This window comes from Sinocyclocheilus rhinocerous, unplaced genomic scaffold (genome assembly GCF_001515625.1).
Source record: "Sinocyclocheilus rhinocerous isolate Xijiao unplaced genomic scaffold, SAMN03320098_v1.1 scaffold853, whole genome shotgun sequence".
NCBI classification, from domain to species: domain Eukaryota; kingdom Metazoa; phylum Chordata; class Actinopteri; order Cypriniformes; family Cyprinidae; genus Sinocyclocheilus; species Sinocyclocheilus rhinocerous.
The window spans coordinates 1,028,918-1,051,017 of NW_015627738.1; the positions used below are offsets into that span (position 1 = coordinate 1,028,918).

At 35.3% G+C, this 22,100-nt stretch overlaps 1 protein-coding gene across 4 annotated transcripts in view; it reads right to left on the bottom strand.

Annotated features, from left to right (window-relative positions):
* Window positions 1-980: 980 nt before the first annotated feature.
* sash1b (SAM and SH3 domain containing 1b) overlaps window positions 981-22,100 on the bottom strand; it is a 108,287-nt gene continuing 87,167 nt past the window's right edge. For 2 of the 4 annotated variants that reach the window (XM_016545356.1, XM_016545365.1), the window contains exons 2-20: window positions 21,947-22,075; window positions 21,060-21,107; window positions 20,849-20,898; window positions 19,078-19,115; window positions 17,738-17,824; window positions 17,533-17,645; window positions 15,369-15,470; window positions 12,945-13,077; window positions 12,254-12,636; window positions 11,773-11,847; window positions 11,489-11,629; window positions 10,924-11,056; window positions 9,640-9,809; window positions 9,349-9,558; window positions 8,550-8,700; window positions 7,345-7,476; window positions 3,758-4,506; window positions 1,519-1,650; window positions 982-1,438 (exon numbers count right to left, since the gene is read on the bottom strand). In XM_016545356.1, coding sequence (XP_016400842.1) covers window positions 1,397-1,438; window positions 1,519-1,650; window positions 3,758-4,506; window positions 7,345-7,476; window positions 8,550-8,700; window positions 9,349-9,558; window positions 9,640-9,809; window positions 10,924-11,056; window positions 11,489-11,629; window positions 11,773-11,847; window positions 12,254-12,636; window positions 12,945-13,077; window positions 15,369-15,470; window positions 17,533-17,645; window positions 17,738-17,824; window positions 19,078-19,115; window positions 20,849-20,898; window positions 21,060-21,107; window positions 21,947-22,075 — 3,018 coding nt within the window. In that variant the 3' untranslated portion in view covers window positions 982-1,396. Of the gene's footprint in view, window positions 1,439-1,518; window positions 1,651-3,757; window positions 4,507-7,344; window positions 7,477-8,549; window positions 8,701-9,348; window positions 9,559-9,639; window positions 9,810-10,923; window positions 11,057-11,488; window positions 11,630-11,772; window positions 11,848-12,253; window positions 12,637-12,944; window positions 13,078-15,368; window positions 15,471-17,532; window positions 17,646-17,737; window positions 17,825-19,077; window positions 19,116-19,194; window positions 19,360-20,848; window positions 20,899-21,059; window positions 21,108-21,946; window positions 22,076-22,100 lie in introns of those variants that run through there. The other 2 variants (XM_016545347.1, XM_016545374.1) reach the window with 2 other exon arrangements.

A 22,100-nucleotide genomic window follows, 5' to 3' on the forward strand; every position in this document is an offset into this window, starting at 1 on the left:
TTAAAAAAAATATATAATTAAATGTTTGAACAATTAAAAACGTTTCAGTGGCCAAAACCGTAAAATGACCAATTAGACATCAGGTACTGTTCACTTTTCTCTAACGCGTTTACAAAAGTAATAGCCACCTAATCTTTAAAGGGGTCATATGATGCTGCTAAAAAGAACATTATTTTGTGTATTTGGTGTAATGAAATGTGTTTATGCGGTTTAAGGTTAAAAAAACACATTCTTTTCCACATACTGTACATTATTGTTTCTCCTAGCGGTCATTTGTAACTTGAATGTGCAAGGCTTCTGGTGTCTGTTTGTTGTCCTATTATTTTAATAATTTTTACAATTAAATTTTAATTAACTATCTTAATCAAACACTGGTTTGTAGCGCAACTACTTTGACCGTTTACTGTACTTTGTTTTCTTCTAGTTATTAGCGGCTTATGAATCGGAAGTCTCGCACATTCACAAAAAGAGCTTACTTCCTCTTTGCAAAATAAGATAGATATTGTAGCACTTAAACTATTTTACACAACTTTCATTTCCAGCGTTTGCACATTAGGCTATATGTGTTCATTCTTAGAAATATATGTACAGTCAAATGACTATAGGCCTACATGAAAATAAACGAATTAGAGCTTTTTGACTTTATTAGCTTTTAAAACACATTTGTCTCTGAAAATCCATTTACAACCTTTCACAGTTCATTCACACCAACTTGAATTAGTCCATAAAATAACAGAACCCTTCTTTATCACATAAAAGAATGATTATAGATTAAAATGGGTGATAAATGTTACAAGAAAATATTACAGCTGGAAATAAATATGTTTTGAAATCAGTTGAACATTGCTGAAAATATAAGAATGCGGCATACAGAAAACATGCTTTTTAGTCCAGACAGATTTTTTAATATATATATCAAAATAATAATAAAAAACTGCTTCTTTTGAAGAAATAAAATGATGATGATGATGATGATCTATTCAATATATCCAAAACATATTACAACAAATGTAGGTTTACACTCAGAGTCACTATTATATGTACATTTTCAAAGGCAACATTTATGGTTCGCATAAACTCCTAAAAAGTTTTAGTTGGAACTGTTGCATTTAGATCACTACAGATAGAAATCAAAAGTTGATTCAAAAGAAATCACTCATCAGTGACTTCAAAACACAGCCACATATGAAAGTCAAACTATTTCAGTTTCTACCGTGCTGTCTAAACCCGAAAAGGACAAAATAAGTCGGGGCAAATTCTAGCTGGAAAAACTTTCAGCTGAATCAAAAGCAAGTAAAACGCCACTAGGAGAGTCAATGAAGCAGTACTGCTGTTTGATCATTCCAGCCCTTCCTCCAAAGCTGCTCTCCCAGGTCTGAAATCCATTACGACGTGCTCAAGGAATCACACAGATCTCTGACAAACCTCTCAGTGGGATCTGTGAGATATGAAATCAAGTCAAAGTCAGACTCATTTGTCCAGAGTGTGTAAGTGTAAGTCATCAGCAGGCAGACTCACGGCTATACGATGCTGCTTTAGAAGCTGTTGGACTCTCGTCTGATCCATCACAATGGCAATGTCACCCAAAGGTTTGTCCAGATCTTCAGAATATCTCTGGACCAGAGAGAATGGCACTCCATAACGGCCATGCTGAAAAACAGAAATGAAGAATACGGACTAGATTTGAGGGATTAAACATGTTGTTTTATCATCACCAACAACAACATAAAGCGACCTATGACCTTGTGTTCATACCTGACTTCAGCTCAAGTTTCTCATTAAATGTGAGTACTACTTTTAATATAAAATCCCGTTTTAATATGCCATTTGAAGCAATGCATGTTTGTGCAATTTTGCTATATTTCAATGCTTAGTGGTGTGCCGTGGGATTTTTTTACTTATCAAAACTGTGCCGCGGCTAAAAAAAAGGCTGGGAAACACTGGTGTAGACAATAAGCATAACTTTTTATTTTAAGTGAAAAGATTGTACTATATTTTGTTTCACTAATATTTATACATCAATATGTTTTGAGGGGATGCCATGGTATTCACCATATAAAATAATACAAATCATAATCATAAATAGAAAAATACTATTTTGGTGGTGGTCATTTTTGTAGCCAATAAGCATAATTTTTTTAAGCATAATTTTGTATTTTGAGGGGATTTCATGGTGCTATTTTAATGCTTTATTTCAATAAAAAATAATATAAATTATAATCATAAATAATATAAATTATAATCATAAATAGAAAAAATATTTAATACTGTTTTCAATTAATACAGTGGTGGTCTTTTTTGTAGACAATAAGCATATTTTTTAATGAAGTGGTTGTACTATATTTAGTTTCAATAATATTTATTATTTAATATTTTGTATTTTGAGGGACTTTCATGGTACTAGACAATATTCACCATTTATTTCTATATAAATAATATTAATAATAGAAGAAAATTTGTACTATTTTTCATACTACACTATATATATATATATATATATATATCAGACATAATTACTTTTATTAGGCTTTGCATATATTTAGACAGACACAGACTACTTTATCATGGATGATTTGCAGATTCTATTCCCACCCAATTTTTTCCCATTAATTTCTTATGCCAGTAATTGTGACCGCGAAAATCACAAGTGTGACTATTTTTTTTTAATTTATTCTATTTCAGGCTCAGAAAGCTCTCGGATTTCACCAAAAATATCTTACTTTGTATTCCGAAGATGAACGAAGGCCTTACGAGATTGGAACAACATGAGGGTAATTAATGACAGCATTTTCATTTTTGGGTGAACTATCCCTTTAAAGGGGTGGTGCATTGCGATTTCACTTTTTTAATGTTAGTTAGTGTCTAATGTTGCTGTTTGAGCATAAACAATATCTGCAAAGTTACGAAGCTGAAAGTTCAATGCAAACGGAGATATCGTCTTTTAAAATTCTGGCAGTTTAATGCCTGCAAAAACGGCTGGTAGGGACTACAACGAGTTACTTCCGTATTAAAGCTTTAATCAGGATAAAACTGTATATTAAAAGCTAACATAAGCAGTAGCATTTACAAATAACAGCGTATCTAAAAGTATGAGACAACAACAAACAAAAAACATAGGCCTACCATTAAAAGCCGTGCTTGCACAGGTTCTGCACGATCCTCTTCAATAATATCCTCTGCGTCTCAATCGGGCTCAAACTGATAAGCGATATTAACGATGCCGTTGTTTACAATACAACCGGAGCACATGACGCTGAGGTGAGGGGCAGGATGTTTAGACGCGCACTAGAGGCGGTTTAGCCAATCACAACACACTGGGCTAGCTAACCAATCAGAGCCCATCGCCTATTTCTGAGGGAGGGGCTTCATAAAAGCAGGAAATGATCAGCGCGTTTCTCAGAGAAGGGACAGAGCGGTGTGGATTAAAGGTAAATAATGTGAAAAATAATGCGTTTTTTAAAAAACGAAGCATTAACACGTTAGACTGAACCCCATAAACACAATCAAGCCTAGAAAAAACCCAGTCAACCACCCCTTTAAGACCATTTAGCCTTTTGTAATCAATATCCACAACAGTTTGTGTGTTCAAGTGTCACAAAAGTCATCATGTTTTGTATCATTCTGATGAGGTAAAAATGAGAAAAAAAAAATCAAAACGTAACATTTTTCAGTCTAAATGCCCGAAGACCACCACAGCTTTAACCCGAAGACAATATCTTTAAAATATACCTTGAATTAAGTCAGAAAAAAAACACACCTTGTCAGAATATGGCTCTTCTGTGAGGTCGATGCCATCAGAACACAACTTTTCCTCTACTAAAGTCTCCAGGTTGGCCATTTTTCCAGAAAGAACTTTCTTTGCAGGTCTGTAAATGAGCGACTTGGAGATCCTGGGAATCTCCGGGCCAGAGTTTGACTTAGATGTGCTTGTAGAAACCTCCTTTCTCCTGAAGCCAGCATCAACGCTCTTCAATAATGGCAGTAGAAGAGGTTTTGGAGGAACTGGTGGTTTCATGTGCTGTGTGCATGGAGGAAGATCATCTACAGGCACCTCGTCATACTCCACCACTGAGACGCTGGAGGACAGCTGAGCTCCGTTTACAGTCTCTTCAGATGTGAGAAGATTCTCCTGACCTTGACTTGGATTCTCCTCAATACTGTTGGACACCATTTCTAAGCTATTCGGCTGCTTTCTCTCAGGACTTTGGTGCAGATGAAGTTCCTCTAGTGAGAAGTAAAGTTTCCTAAGCTCAGTTTGAGTAGACAGCTGATCCAGTGCACCGCAACTGCGACTCAGGAATCTTCCTCTGAACATGCAGTGGTTTCTTCTCAGATGAAGACTCTTGATGGAGTCGATCTGCAGTGGAAGTGGACCGTCCTGACTGGTTTGTGGGTTCAACCTGCTGGAATGGCAGAGGGGTGGGATGGGAAACTCAGGGGAGGAGAGATGGCTGGACTCGAAGCCTGATGAGGACCTGCTTAAATGAGACGTCTTTTTGCCATTGCCTACGAGAAGATTCATGTAAAGAAGATGTGATGAACATGACAACAACACGCAGGCAAAAATATGAGTTATACAAGTTTGGAACGAAACAACAGGATATATATATATATATAATACTGTTATTCTAAATTGTAATAATATTTCATAATAATACTGATTTTACTGTATTTTGATCAAATAAATGCAGCTTAAAAATAAATGCAAATAGTTGCTAACTAAATAGTTGTGCTGCTTAATCATTTTGTTAATTCTTTTTTTTTTTCAGGATTCTTTGATGAACAGAGCATCAAAAGAACAGCATTTATTTGAAATATAAATCTTTTGTAACATTACAAATGTCTTTACTGTCACTGTTAATTTCTTTCCAAAAAAATAAAAAAATCTGACTGACCCAAAACTTTTGAACAGTAGTGCGTTTACTTGAGAAAGATCATAGACTTGTGGAAAGTTCTGCATGCAAAGAGAAACTGGCATGTTATGCAAAGTGATGAAATATACGGTTTAAGAGCGAGCAGAACGTTCTGGATGGAAATGGACAGGAGCAGACAGGAATAAGCAGGCGGTTCAGGTGAGTAGATCATAAAGCGTTTTATTCCATAGCTTCTGTAATGACAGTGACTGACATCTCTCCTTCGGTCAGTGACACAGACAGAGCTCGAGTCCTGCGACCCATCAGAAGAGTTTCGTTCGGATCCATGCACACAGACTGTAGGTTTTTTAGCCACAGTTGCATGTACGACATTTGTGAATGTATCTCACAAAACCTGTCAAGAACATTTCCGGGTCATATATAATCCCAAAAACAGAGTTACATTTTGCTTAAAGAAACAAACACTATTTTTAGGACCGTTATGAACTTTTTACATTGTGAGATGTCAGGAATTAAACACAGTCCCCCATCAAACTGTTTAAAAAAAATCTCAAAATTACTCTTTTGTAACATTATAAATGTCTTTACTGTCACTGTTAATTTCTTTCCAAAAAAATAAAAAAATCTGACTGATCCAAAACTTTTGAACAGTAGTGCGTTTACTTGAGAAAGATCATAGACTTGTGGAAAGTTCTGCATGCAAAGAGAAACTGGCATGTTATGCAAAGTGATGAAATATACAGTTTAAGAGCGAGCAGAACGTTCTGGATGGAAATGGACAGGAGCAGACAGGAATAAGCAGGCGGTTCAGGTGAGTAGATCATAAAGCGTTTTATTCCATAGCTTCTGTAATGACAGTGACTGACATCTCTCCTTCGGTCAGTGACACAGACAGAGCTCGAGTCCTGCGACCCATCAGAAGAGTTTCGTTCGGATCCATGCACACAGACTGTAGGTTTTTTAGCCACAGTTGCATGTACGACATTTGTGAATGTATCTCACAAAACCTGTCAAGAACATTTCCGGGTCATATATAATCCCAAAAACAGAGTTACATTTTGCTTAAAGAAACAAACACTATTTTTAGGACCGTTATGAACTTTTTACATTGTGAGATGTTAGGAATTAAACCCAGTCCCCCATCAAACTGTTTAAAAAAAATCTCAAAATTACTGTAATGCAAAAAATAATTCTAGAATTAATTCATTTTAGTACAAGAAATAAATGAATAATATTACAGATCAATTAATATGAACAAAAATATTTTAAAATTAAATTCATCATAATGTTTTATATAATATAATATTATTAAAATCAATATTAAAACATTTCCGGGTCATATATAATCCCAAAATCATAAGCTATATTTTGCTTAAGGAACTGAAGACTATTTTTAGGACCATTATGCATTGTGAGATTGTCAGGATTAATTTCATATTAATTTTATTTTTATGTAAAATAGTATTATTAAAATTAGTATTAAGGTACTAACAAATGGTTTTTCTGCCTTTATAGCTAACTTTAAAAAAAGTATTATAGTAAGCACCATTTAAAATAACAGGAATTACACACTCAAAACTAAAACATCTGGATGCATTACTGTAATTAGAGTTTGCATTTACATGTACATTTAGAGGTAAATGTAAATTTGAGGGGAAAATGTGTTTAATACATACAACTTAAGAGGCTTTTTCTTTAAACAACATTTAATTTAGTATATATTTTTTTGAAATAGATTTTGGGTTGAAATGCGTCCTGGACATGTTTTCATTAGATTTGATCTATTAATTGAGACTGAATTTCGATGAATTTCTAAAGACAGTTTGATGTTATCGCAGCTCTGATTGTATCTTCTGACTCGACCAGTGGAGCAAAATGTACACTTTTGTTTTGTACTGTAAATATATCTACTTTAGTCTCATATGTTTGCATATCACAAATGATTTTTAGGCACATCTAAAGATATTGTGCAACAATATATAATTTTTACTAGAAAAATATACACACACAAACAGCAACGTCTCACCAGCACAAGCAAAAAAAAAAAAAAAATCTTCAACAAGGGCTCTTCACGTTCACATGAGCATGTTATGACTAGAATTATTCTGTTCGTCTAAACCAAAGCAAACGAACATTTATGTGATCAGAGTTTCAAGCTGTAACAGTGAATAATATTGATTCAGGACCAAACTTCGTCACTCTTTTGGTTCAACACAAATTCAGCAAGCGCAAAAAAAACTGTCACGCATCACGGTGGAAACGCGGTTCTCGAATGGAAATGGACTGAAGTGAAATCTCAACACAAAGTCACATGACGAGTAACTGATGCCGCGTTGTGGGAAATGTGGATGAGAGATGCTGTGGTCCCAGCGGAGGCACGTGTGGTCCTCACAGCAGAGAGAGGAATGAAAGCAGAAGACAGGAGGAAGAGGAGGGCTGGAGAGTCACAGACGAGGAAGGCTGTCATTACCGTTCTCCAGGTTCTCGTTGCTCTCGTAACAGCCCGAGTCCCGTGGAGAGTCTCCTGGCGGGACGCTGCTCTCGGACAGAAGCTTCTCTTGGGACTCACCGGATGATCCCTCGCGCTCCGGGTCACTGTTACCTTCAGATGAAACAACAACTTCAGCTTAGATTGAATTATTATTTCTGAATATGTGCTGAAGACACAATGACTGTAAGAGCAATTTACACCTTTTTCAGACTGCATTTAACATTAGAAATATTTTCTTTTCTTTGTATAACATTGAATGTTGCATCTGGCCTATAATGAATATTTGCAATGCTTATAGATCATTATAATTTATTTACATGATGTATGATGCTTTCAAGCAATTAAAATAATCATTAATGATGTACCAAAGCACATGCTTCATTTTGTATTTTTATGTTATAGATTTAATGTAGGAGGGACAATAAAACATCATATTTTTTAAATTTAATTTTCTTTTTTCACAGGGTTTAGAAGTATTTTAATGAATAGTAAACATGTAAATGGTAATATTATTATAGTAATTACATTCCTTACTGACTGACATTTTTAAGTGAATTTTGAGAAATCCACAAATTTTGCAATTCCAGGAATTTGATATGCATGTACTATTAAATAAAAATAGTTATCATTACAGATAAATGCTAATGGTATAAATACATATAATATACTGTACACTAGAGTTCAAAGGTTTGGGGTCAGTAAGATTTTTGAAAGTTTTTGGCATTTATTTGACAAAAAATACAGTAAAAACTGAAATATTGTGAAATATTATTGATTTAAAATAAGTGCTTTCTATTTAAATATTCTATTATAATTTAAAATGTAATTTATTGATGTGATCAAAGCTGAATTGTCAGCATCATTACGCCAGTCTTCAGTGTCACATGATCCTTCAGAAATCATTCTAATATCTTTTGTAACATTATAAATGTCTTTACTGTCACTTCTGATCAATTTAATGCATCCTTGCTGAATAAAAGTATTAATTTCTTTCCAAAAAATAAATAAATAAAAATCCTTAATTGAGCCTAAATTGTCAATGGTAGTATAAGATTTATATAAAGTCTTTTATAATCAATATAACTGCCACATCTTTTAGTGACTTTTTAGTGACCTATTCTTAAAAATGAGCAGTTTATCAGTAAGAACAATCTGTCAGGTGTGTGTGTGTGTCTCTCTCTCACTGTCACACTCCTGCAGCAGCTCGACGGCGGTGAGCAGCACGGCTCTGTGTTGAGCATCTCTGATGTTCAGCTCGTCCAGATCTTCCTCTTCCAACAGTTTAAACGTGTCCAGATCCTCATAACCATTAAACAGGAATGTAGGCATGTGCTCCTGCGGGACCATGAACCAGGGTTATCATCATTAACTGAAACTAAAACCAATTTTTGTTAATTGAAATAAAGCTGAAATGCAATAAAATATAAATACTAAGTTAAAAAATCTCTTTTAAGCATTTACTAACACATTTTTAAAATCAAAAGTTGTATTTGTTAATATTATTTATTGGGCCTCTGCTAACTATGAACACTTGTATTTTTATTGAATTACAATAACAATGATTAATAAATACTGTAACAAATGTATTGCTCATTGATATTTCATGTTAGTTAAATGCATTAACTTAAAATTATAAAGCGGCCTTATTTCAAAGAGTTACCAAAATTACTAACTGGGAATAAAATGAATAAAAACTGACACTGAAATAAAAACGTAAATTGTAATATTTAAAATAAACGAAAACTAATTAAAAATACATATATAAATAATAAAAATGACATAAAATTACTAAAAATTTAACTAAAATTAATATCAAAACAAAGTATAAAAATAAAAGCTAATTCAAACCATTAATAAAAACTATAATAGCATATATATATAATATTAAAATAACACTGTGGTGAACATGGTAATACTAAAATAGTGCATTAAAAACTGTCAGATAATTATGCAATTAATTGAACGGAGCGTTATTGAGATTACTTTGAGATTGATGCGCTCCAGAAGCTCCTCCACAGAGGTCGGTTTAGGAGGGCGACCTTTCCTCCTCTTCTTCACGCTGCGTTTGGGTTTCTCCTCTTCTTCATTCAGCACTTCCACGTAAATGAACTTAAACGTTCCCACTTTGTTACTGAGGAGCCCCATCCACGTGCCCATGGGCGGCTTACTGATGATGTCGATCAGATCTCCTCTCTGGAAGAGCAAACACACGCTACAGACGCAGTGCAACTGAAGCCGATGGTCAGTTTATTTCTGAGAGGCCAGGCGTCTGACCTTGAGTTTGAGGGAGTCGGTGTCATACGGGCTCGGGGTGAAGTCTGTGTGAACCAGAGCTCGGCCACAGAAAGGCCCTCTGTACGGCAGCTCGTCTTCATCACCGTCCTCTGATTTCACACTCTCACGGTTACTGGTGGACGAGTCTGTGGTGCTGACCGTCTGACCGCCTGCCAAAACAACTCTGTCGCTTTAAAAACTACCATAAATAACCTGCTATTCTTTGAAGTACCATGTAAATACCATGGTATATGAATATGGTAATCATTTAGTACCACCATAGTTCTTTTTTTTTTTTTTTTACCATATCTATATTTATTATATAGCTTTCTAGTCAAATTCACAGTCAAACATTTCTGAATAATGACACTGACCTATTAAACTGTAAAACTGAGCAGTGTCCAAGACAACACTTTTTTTTTTTCTCACAAATTAAATAATTTCAAATCAAAAATCGATATTTTATGTCCGTTTATTTGATAAGCAGCTGTGTAATTAGCAAAATAATATACAGCCAGCAAGTAAGTATCACAAATTCAAATGATCATAACATAATCCTAAAAGGTTTATGTTGCAATAATGACCAGGAGGCTATATATTTATCTATTCTATTCTATTCTATTCTATTCATATTACGTTTTAGTCATTGTTATGTGCTTTCTTCATTTTTATTAGTTTTTTATTTCTATTTAGCTTTAATTTACGTTTTTTTTATTTCAGTTTTAGTAATTTTAGTACTTCGACATTTTATTTAGTTGCCAATGCAACATTGCGTATCTTCATTTCATGAAAATTAGAAAATTGATTTGTAATATTACACTTTATATATATATTTATGTATTATACATATCTATAATTCATATTTTTTTTGTCTTTTTTATTACATTTTTCTATTTAGCTTTAATTTATTTTGATTTCAGTTCTAGTAATTTCAGTACTTCAACTTCAATTTATTTTATTTCAGTTCGTTGTCCATTTTTTGTTTCGTTACTATTTTTAACATTTTTCAGTCAACAATAGTCAACACTGCATTATAAATATCTAATATTCATATTTAATCTCCACAACCCCTTGGACACCTTTCATCTTTTTTCATTTGTTTTTTTCACATAATATGTATGGTGATGGTTTTATATTTGGCTTTTATATTATATATGCACATTTTTTTATATGACTTTTGTAAGGTTTTATATTATAAAGGCTATGTTTGTTTATTTGATTATATTTTGTTTGACATTTTCACAGATGTGCCTTTCACAAGTATGGTGAAGCAGATCAACTCACTCATGGAGCTCTGTCCGCTGAGGGAACTCCTCAAACTCTCCACTGATCCTCCGGCCTTGAGTTTGGGTTTCTCCAGAGAGTCTGTGTCCCTGCGAGGAGACAGTGGGCTGCTGGGAGCTCGGCTCGGGCTTGACTGAGAGTCACAGAGAACAATCACATACTGAAATCAATACAACTGCCAACAGAGGGCTCCAGATACTTACAAATGAAGCTGTATTGTAAGCTGGTACATTCTACAGGTATTGACTACTAATCAATGACTAATACGTCATTTGGTTCAATGATAAGTGATGTTTACCAAGTCAAGCATCACTATTACTTTTGCTCATAGATCCAAACAACCTAAAAAACACATTTAAGCAAGCAACCCTGATGATTTTTGCTTTGTAGATATAAAATGGCAAACTCTTTTGACTCACAATTAGTAATTCACAAAAATCCCTGTCTTTGCAAGTCCAAACTGTATTCTGTTTGGACAAAAAGGACAGATTTGCTATACTGGAATTGCTAAAATCAAGTCTTTCCAGTGTCTTGCATTATGAATTAATCTTTATCAAACAATCACCTGCTCCGATGGAGAGGAACTATATTTCTTGGATATGCGTTTCCTCATGGTCTCTTTAACAGATTTCACCTTCTTCCCCAGAGAGATACGGGAAGGTGTTGGAGATCTGGACGTGTGTCTCATGCTATCACTGTTTTCATTCTGGAGGACAGACGTGACATTATGCACAACCTTCATCTTCTCAGATGATAAGGATGACATGGAAGAAGTCTGTCGTGAACAGATCTTAATGCATTTGGAACAGATTTTATGAATTAATTTGCTCGTTTACAACGTGTCCTTACTGTGGGGTCACCGCTGCTGTTGCTCATGTACACAGATCGGCTTGTGAGATCAAATCCTCCAAAGCTGCAGGTCCTCTGTGACACAAAGTACAGTTAGTAAAGCACAATCATTACATTGAAATCTTGACATACAAGTTACATTTTCAGTGAATAATGACTTCAATTATGTCCATTGCTCACACAAAGCTATCGTATGACGGTAGACAACACTTTTATAAGTAAAATAAAAGAAAATCTGGTTATAGCTTACTACAGATAAACACATACACAAAAATAAAATAAAATAAAAATAAAATATATATAAAAAAATATATATCAAATACAAAATAAAAAAATAAAATCATAAAATACATATACAAAGAATATAAATGAAACAAAATGAATAAAAATAAAACTAAATAATAAAACAAATAAATATAAAAACAAAACAATATAAAAAAATAAATGATCAAATAAAATAAAACATGGTGGAGGCACTCACTCCATGGTAGTTAGAGGGGCTCAGGGCTCGTCTCATCTCCCCATCTGTCACAGAGCGGGACAACCTGTGCTCGACCTCACCATCTGCCTCAGAGAAGGAGGACCCGCTGCCTGCGTCCAGCCTAGAAACCGCTCTGCCGGGTCCCGACGTGGGCTCCAGACCCTGACTGCTGCTGGACTTACTGAAGGCCTCGAAGAGCTTGTGGCTGCTGTAGGTGTCTAAGCTGCTGGAGGAGGGAGACGTGGTCAGACTGTCCGAGTCTCTGTCCAGAGACAGCTGTTTATGAAGCACGGAGCTCAGACCATCACCCTGGGACACGGCGAGACATCTGTGCACCCCAGAGTACAGAGAGACGCCCTCCTCGCCCGACGGAAGCACAGGGTCTGGATGGGGAAACATGACAACAGAGCAGGTTTAAAGTCAACATAAAAACTACACAGACCCTATTTACTTTCTTAATACATATCCCTGGTCTCAATGCATGCTAGTCCTAATAAATCAATGTTTGGCTTCATAATCATTCACCAAACTGTAATAACCTTGAGACTGTGGCTAGCTGCTTAACTGTTTTGTGAATTCACCCAAGAGTGATTTTGCTATTATGATAAAAACAGTTTCTGCATTCATCTGCATTGCTATTTCAGGTGTGATTTATGACATGAATATGTTCTGAAATGCATTCATCTCTCACCTTTTGAGCCATGTTTTTTGGCCTCATCAATTCGAATAAGTTTCTTTCTCATGCGTCGAGTTGAATTGACAAGTTTATGAAGTCGACGAAAGGTGACTGACTCTTCCAGCTCATCTTCCGACTGTTCTCTCGACTGTATGGGATAAGGCACAGAAAACTGGTTCGGGTATAGTTTACTACTGAACACACAAAATAAAATATATATAAAATATAAAATAAAATAAAAAAACAAAATAAAATAAAATAAAATAGACAAATATAAAATATAAAACCATAAAATAAGCACAAAAAAGTAAAATAAAATAACAAAACAAAATAAAAAAAAGAATTGAAAGTAACAAAATAAAATATAATAAAAACTGGTTAGGGCATAGCTTACTACTGATAAACACAAAAATAAAAAATAAAATAAAAATAAAAACAATATAAAATAAAATCATAAAATAAAAACAAAACAAATAATATTATATAAAATAAATAATAATAATAATAAAAAATATATAAGATGAATTTAAATAACAAGAAAAAAAAAGAAAAGAAAAGAAAAAAAGGAAAGAAAAGAAATGAGGTTTACCATATTCAAGGTAAAAGGTCCATGCAGAGGCTTTACATGTAATGGAAAGTATTTTGACTCATTGACCACATGCATTCAGTTGTCTTCAGCATATGGTAAACCAAAAAGCCCACGTATGCAAACTATAAAAATAGATGACGTGCACTCAATAGAGAAGTTGCAAATATTTCAGACTCTCAAACTCATGAACTTCAACATGCAACTGGTCCTGCAGTGTTTGTGCTCCAGACATGACTGATTCCTCAAATCATGTGAAATGTCAAATACAGTCAGTGTGAGACTATTAGAGTCGGAGCGTTTGCTAATATCTGCTATAAACGGCTCTTGAGAGTTGTGCTGCTACTTTACTAAATGATCAGACACACCGTTTTCACCTACCACCTAGACCATAAAACAGGTGAAGAAATCCCACAGACGCACACTGAGTCACATCTAGAGACCAGAATATCAGAGACATGAGGGTGCAGGACGCATCTCTAGCTTATTTTCAGCAGGTAGAGCAGCCTGTATTTCTCAGAATCATCTGTTTTAGCGGCAGACAGCTGTGGGCTCAGAAACCACACGCAGGAGAGACAGACACATCTCAACTATAATTACCCCAATACCCCATCATTTACGGTTCATACTTATAATATAGAATAGCACGTGTCTGACAGCAGGTGCTAAACATGTGTGGTTCTCGCCACACTTCAGACCCATAAAACATCACAGGACCTGAAATAAACCCGGTGAAATGTCAAATACAGTCAGTGTGAGACTATTAGAGTCTGCTATAAACAGCTCTTGTGTGCGAGTCTTAGAACTAAACTCTTTCAGCAGAGAAAGTCAAACTATTGTCATTAAAAATCTTTCCAACCCCAAACTTTTGAACAGTAGTTCAAAGAATACCATAGTATTAACAAGGTGCATGTCGAAAAAAAGCATGGTATTAACATGCACATGTACAAAACCATGATATTACCACTTAACCAACAAAATATAGTAATATCATAGCACTAGTTAATAAGTGAAATTATATGCTCAAATTCAGTTTAAATATCAGCAAACAAGTTTGTGACCTAAAGCTGGGTGAAGAGGAACATTACAATATATTTCACAGAATACACATACTGGCTAGATTTATTAAGAAAATAATATTTCAGGTCAGAGCCGTGGCATTTGCACACATGCTCTAGGGAAGTTGAATCCATCTCATCTCGCTCTTTCAATGTGCATCTATGGGACTTTTTCATTAAAAGCTGAAAAATTAAACATTTATTAAACGCTGCAGGACTACGCAGATGCTGAACAGATACTGAGTCTCAGAGGTTTGTTCATATCACTAACCTTAAAAGCAATCATAAAACTGATGCTCATCTTTGCTAACACAACAACTAAAGTGCAAAAGTGATTTTTTTTCCCGCATGCAACAAATGGTAAACAGTGGCTCTGTCCAGTGGAATTGGTGGAATGGATCCTGCATCCGAGCGCTTTAATCACACAATCCCTGCACAAAAGAGCTGTGGGCCGCTGAAGAGAGCGCAGCCCTGCATTCAACTGGCCAAAAATGCACAATGTGGGGTTACAGCATTGATGGGATGAATAGGACCCCGACTGGAGGCCCAGAGGGGCCGCGGATCACATCTGGGACATGATGGGGGATGGAGAGGCGACAAATCCCATGGGTAGTGGGTGAAAACCCTGCTGAGAGTGTCTGTAGACAGAAGATCCGCCAATAAACAAGTTCATCACAACAAACTCTGCTAATGGATGTTCACGCCTTCCATTTCCACGTGGGTGGCTTTGGGGGAGACCTAGATTTTCGCGAGAAGTTGACATTAGCAAACACAGAAAGTAACTGGGAAACTTACATTACAGTAGGAGGACTCGGTCATGGACGGACTGGGTGTGTCGGTCCAATCGGTCGTGTCCACGCTGTTGGACTGCTTGTTCTGCATTTCATACTCCTTCAGCTGAGGGACCGAAAAAAGCACGTTAGCGAATGTTTGAGGGAGTAAAATCAAGTCCCATCCTCAGTGGTGGAGTGTAACAAAGTATTTCAGGAAAGTGTTTTAGGAAATTTTTACTTCTCATTCACTACATTCCAAATAAAGCAATAAGCCCCAAGAAGCCGTGGTTTACAGTTAATTTATAACAGCTAAGGGGCGTTGTTAGGCACGACGCGAAGCTGAGTATAAAATGGATTTTATAAAACGGTTATTCCATATACGTAGTAAGGTTTCACAAAATAAAACAGAGCAAATAAAATGTAATGATATTAATAAAAACATTATTCTTCAGCCAAACAATGTAGTTCCTCAGAAATGGTTGTGGTTCCAACAAAGTGGTTGCCGAGCAACACACAAATGTAAACAAAGGTGTATGTTTGTAGAGTAATTTACAACAGCTTCGAACTTGGCTCAACCAATCAGAATCAAAGACCGGAACTATCCGTTATATAATGCATAATATCATACTTTTTACTTTGTGAACAAGGCGATTCTTTCCAATGAACCTGTTGAATTGATTCATGAATCACACTGAACGATTCACGGCTGTTTTTGTGTAAACTCACTGATTCAATTATCCGGTCAAAATGAGCCAAGAACCAGGATGTCGTATTTTAGGAAACTTTTACTTCTACTTCACTACATTTCAAAGAAAAATATCATAGTTTTTACTAGAGCCCGACCGATATGGGTTTTTTGGGGCCAATACCGATATTAGGGAGTAAAAAAAGGCCGATATAGATATATTGGCCGATATTCTTTGTGACAAACTAAGTAATTACACCATTTCAAGCATTTTATCTGTGTTATATGTTCTGTAAAAAAATTTTCATGTCGGCGGCATATCGGCGTCATATTTTCCGATACCGATATATCGGCAACAGGCTCATGTCGGCCGATAATATCGGCAAAACGATATATTGTCGGGCTCTAGTTTTTACTCCATTACATCTCATAAAAACATGTAATTCCTCGTTGTTTCGAACTGAGGAGATCACCACCCACTCTGAGCCACGATAGCGATGTCTGATTTGTGAATGAGCTGATTCTTTCCAATGAACCTGTTGAATCAGTTCACAAATCGCACTGAATCAACAACACACTGATTCAATGATCTGGTCAAAACAGCCAGGAACCAGGATATTGTCAGAGACTTAATGCACATGTGACTGATGCTGCGAAAACTAAGTTAGAAATGCTGAATTTTAGTATTGCCTGTTGTAAATGAAAATCATATTTAGGTCACTGTCAGTTAGTTGTAAAGTAAACCTGCTGTAAAAGCCTGAGCTGTTTAAACCCATTGAAATGCTTAAATGTTGACATTCTAGGTCAGGGATTTTAGGTAAAATAATGGAGATGAATGCCCGTGAATCTTCTCCGCTGCTGTAGTGGTTTCAAATGATATAAAACTATTATATCTGCATTGAGTTCCTCTTAAAATCTTAACGCATTTTGCCTCATTTGACGTCTGCACATTGTATATTATTTGAACCACATTTTAAAACAGATTTTGTTTTCCCTAATTTTTAAATAATATATGGTATTTTTTTCACTTGTTAACAGACTTGAATTATCAGTACTTCAATCTGATATTTTAGTATACTGAAGTTTAATGTTTTGATAGTGTATAATATGTTTGGGCAATAAAATATAAAGTTTGATTATTTACAAATCAATACATATTAAATGTCTGCACTAATCTTTCTTATTAGTGCTGAGTCTAATGACTAGTTTGACTAGTGCTGTCTAGAATAAATAATTTCAGTTCATCGATCAGTAGTTTTTACTTTTAATACTTGAGTACTTTTGTACTTTTACTCAAGTAAAATTGAAACGGAGTACTTATTACTCATTATTTATTTTCAGTGGAGTAATATTTTATTAGGTTATCTGTACTTTTACTCAACTACTTGATTTGTGTACTTCATCCACCACTGCCCATCCTACACTGTTTTTGTTGAGCATCTCGTTTTCTCAGAAATACATCACATTAGGAAAGTAAAATGGGTTGTGAACTGTTTCAGACCCGAGCCAAGGCTTCCTCCACTGTGATCATCTTCTCCTTCACCATCATCATCAGCTGGATGCGTTCTTCATCACTCATTGTGATCTCACTGGCCACGAAGCCCAGATCCTCTCCTGTGAACCAGAGGTCAAAGGTCATGCATATAATTTAAAGCAATATTTCATTAAAGATTGAATGGAATTGCAATTAGAAGTGGGTGAAGAACCTTTCGGTGGCACTCGAACGCTCCCTTTCTGTGCCTTGCGGAAGTTTTGCCAGAACGATTTGTTTTTCTTTCTGTCCCATTTCCCTGCTGTTAGAAACAGTTTGAAACTCAATGAATGTCTGAAGAAGTATTTCTTAAGATATATAGAGTCAAAAGTTTGGACACATTTTTTAAATCACGGGAATAAATTACATTTTAAGATATATTCAAATAGAAAACTGTTATTTTAAATTGTAATACTATTTAATTTTTTTTTACTGATTTTACTGTATTTTTGATCAAATAATGCACACTTGGTGAACAAAAACAAACAAGCAACAAAAAACCACCTCAAACTTTTGAACAGTAATGTACGGAGCCTCGCACATGGCACGCAGGAAAAAAATAGTAGGCTAAATCGTGTGCATGATTTACTAATTCGTTCCCTCGATTTGCTAAATCGTGCACACGATTTATAAATCGAGAGAACGAATTAGTAAATTGTGCACACGATTTAGCAAATTGAGGGAACGAATTAGCAAATTGAGGGACCGAAATAGTAATCGTGTGCATGTTTTAGTACATCGAGGGAACGAAATAGTAATCGTGTGCATGTTTTAGTACATCGAGGGAACGAATTAGTAAATCATGCGCACAATTTAGCAAATCGAGGGAACGAAATAGTAATCGTGTGCATGTTTTAGTACATCGAGGGAACGAATCGAGGGAACGAATTAGTAAATCGTGCACACAATTTATAAATTTTTTCTTGCATGTCATGTGCGGGGCTCCGTAATAATGTAATTGAAAAACAATTATTTGAACCAGATAGTGAAAGAAAAACAGTGTTAAAGCTGTCTGAGATATGGAAAACAGTCATAATAAATAATAAGTAGGGATGCACCGATACCACTTTTTCCAGTACTCACCCGATTATCGGCGTTTGGTATCGGGGCATTTTAACGAGTACGAGTACGAGTACAGGAGCTCAGTATCGGGCCCGATACCGATACCAGTATCGGTATCGGTGCATCCCTAATAATAAGTGTAGGTGTGTCCAAAATCTTCACTGACAGTGAATTTCACAGGGTTCCCACACTTTTTGACCAATGAATTACACTACCATAACTTGATAAGATTGTCTAAATAATTTTATAGGGTATTAACAAAAGAACACTGTTTAACCAATAACACATTGATTATTAAATGTTGATTAGAAAAATGTACATTCACTCTTGACTTTTCCAGGCCTTGAAATCCCATTTTTAAAATTCCCTGATACTTCCACTGACTGTGTGAACCCTGATTTGAGTAGTTTTTATACAACAATAAAACAAACAGACACACAATACGGTACTAACCAGATCCGTCTTCAGAGCTGGATTTGTTCATTGATTGCCTGCAAGCAAAAGTACAAACATGAACGAACTTCAGCAAAAGCGTCTCCATCAAAACCATCACACCGTGCCTCATCTCACCTGCTCTCCCACATTACTTTCTTCATTTTCAGCACCTATCCATTGATTTCTAGTTATGTGTCTCTGTCCTAACTGGTGTCCATGCTGCCTGCGGGGCAGTGGATTAGATTCAGCTGTCTGTCAGAGCACATAAAGACACATGCTGCTGTCGGCCGCCACACCACACCTCACTGCAACAATGGAGGCATTTTCACGCACCGGAGGGGTTTTACAGCAACAGAGCAATCACATGGCTCATGAATTCCTCTCCCTCTCTCTTTATTTGTCTTTCTCTCAGCTGACGCGTGCAGCTGATGTTAGCATGTACCTGAGCTCTGTGAAGCTATGCAAACGTTTAGCTGTGTGAGGGCTGATATATGTAGAAACTGCAAGCAAACGTGCCTTAACCCTGCATGTTCAGTACAACCATTAATAGTGATGATGTTACAAATAAACATTGATATTAAAAATATCTCCTTTACCAAGTAAAGTAACATAGTTAGTAATACAGTTTAGTAATATAGAATTAATCTGCATCGCTTATTATAAAACAGAGTATATGCTACTGCTTAAAAGTTTGGGAGCAGTACGATTTTTTAATGTTTTTGTCCTTAAGGCTGCATTTATTTGATAAAAAAATAAAATAAAATCAAAAACATTACGAAATACTATTACAATTTAATAGAACAGTTTTGTATTTGAATATATTTTAAAATGTAATTTATTCCTGTGATCAAAGCTGAATTTTCAGCATCATTACTCTTGTCTTCAGTGTCACATGATCCTTCAGAAATCATTCTAATATGTTGATTTGCTGCTCAAGAAACATTAATATTATTATCAATGTTGAAAACAGTTGTGCTGCTTAATATTTTTGTGTAAAACGTGATAATTGTTTTCTTGGTTTTTAATGAAGTTCAAAAGAACAGCATTTATTTGAAATAGAACTCCTTTGTGACATTATATATGTCACTTTTGATCAATTTAATACACCTTTGCTGAATAAAAGTATTAATTTCTTTTTCTAATTACCCTTAATTATATTTTAAACTATTGAATATAGGTGTCTTTTCTAAATGCAATAAACCCTGAGAGACATTACAGTGATTTTATAATTTTTAGGGGGGTTTACAATTACCACAATTACCATCCTTTAACTATGGTAAAATCACTGTATGTGGTCTTTTTTTGTCGCTTATTGTTTTATTTCACAATAGCTTTGACTGTGGCTCATCCACAAGAATCTGTTTTATAATAAGTTTACCTTCATCAATGTAGTTGAAATTGTGAACAATGAAAAGAAAAATAACTAAATTGACTCGTGCATTACATGTATTAACATGCCGATGGTGGCGATTCAGATTATATCTCATCCAGTGCACAATGGAAGGAAGGAAAAAGAGAAATGAAGAATAAAGAGGTCAACAGGAAATGCATGCATCATCTCCAATGTCCCGATGACCGGATGCATTTCATTGTTGAGTAACTCTCAGGCCTGCCGTGTCTCATTTATGTAAGTCCAGGAACTCTAAATATCTAATTTCTCGTTGTCAGACCAGCTCTAATGGAATCTTAAACATTTTTGACAAGAAAGTCCCTTAATCGTGTTCTTGGAACAAGCACAGTTTGCAAAGACTGGATGAGAAATGCTAAAAATGCAACAACACACACGTACCTCCTCTCGACCTCAGGTGTGGACACGGCGCTAGACAGACCCAGTGACTCCTGGGAAGAAAAATTAAGACATTTTAGACTCTTAACAACAAATACAGACTGAGATAGTGTTTGAACAAAGAGTAAAGATGACACTATTAGTGTCACTTTCCCATAAAAGCACAACTTCCTGGACGGGTCATTCCCTCCGCTGACCGTGATTCATTACCCACCTGGATTTCCAACCGCAGCTGAAGGGATGTTGTTGATTCAGCCTTTCCCTGAGAAACAAAGTCATGCAGAAATTTAAACAAAGCCCTCAATGACAAACTGCTCATTCCTTATTCTCTGATAACCCTTATCTAGTTGAACCAAATGACACATCTAACCATCATTTTCATTGTGACGCAATATTTCACAGAGGAAAAAAATATCAGGATTTTCTGGCTTTTTGAAATGCTAGACTACTTGAAAAATTTCTGGTCAGGGTTTTTTTTTGTTTTTGTAAAATGGTAACACTTTTATTCAGCAATGATGCATTCAATTCATTAAAAGTGACAGTAAAGACATTTATAATTTCTGGTCAGGGTTTTTTTTTTGTTTTTGTAAAATGTAACACTTTTATTCAGCAATGATGCATTCAATTCATTAAAAGTGACAGTAAAGACATTTATAATGTCACAAAACATTTTTATTTCAAATAAAAGCTGTTATTTTGAACATTCTATTCATTAAAAAAGTCCAGAAAAAAATACTGCATCATGGTTTCCACAAAAATATGAATCGCACTGTTTTCAACATTGATAATAATAAGTGTTTCTTGAGCAGCAAATCAGCATATTAGAAGGATTCCTGAAGGATCATGGGACACTGAAGACGTAAGTAATGATGGTGAAAATTCAGCTTTGCATCAGAGGAATTACAAATATATTTAAATAAAAACACTTAATTGAAATTGTAATAATATTCCACAATATTACTGTTTTTCTGTATTTTGGTGAGCAGAAGAGACATCTTTCAAAAACATTGCAAAACCTTACCAACCTCAACAGTAGTGGACTTTATTGAAAAAAAAAAAAGCAAAATATGCTTTAAATAGAGTCTCATGTAAGCATTTTACCGTCTCTGCTTCTTGAGTGACTCTGCGTTTGCGTAACTCCTCCATTCTGTCACACACTTCGCTGTAGGACGTGCTGTAATACTCTGAATACTCTTGGGCCAGATCCTCAATGTTACCCAGAGAGCCATCCTACAACACACACAAACAATACAAC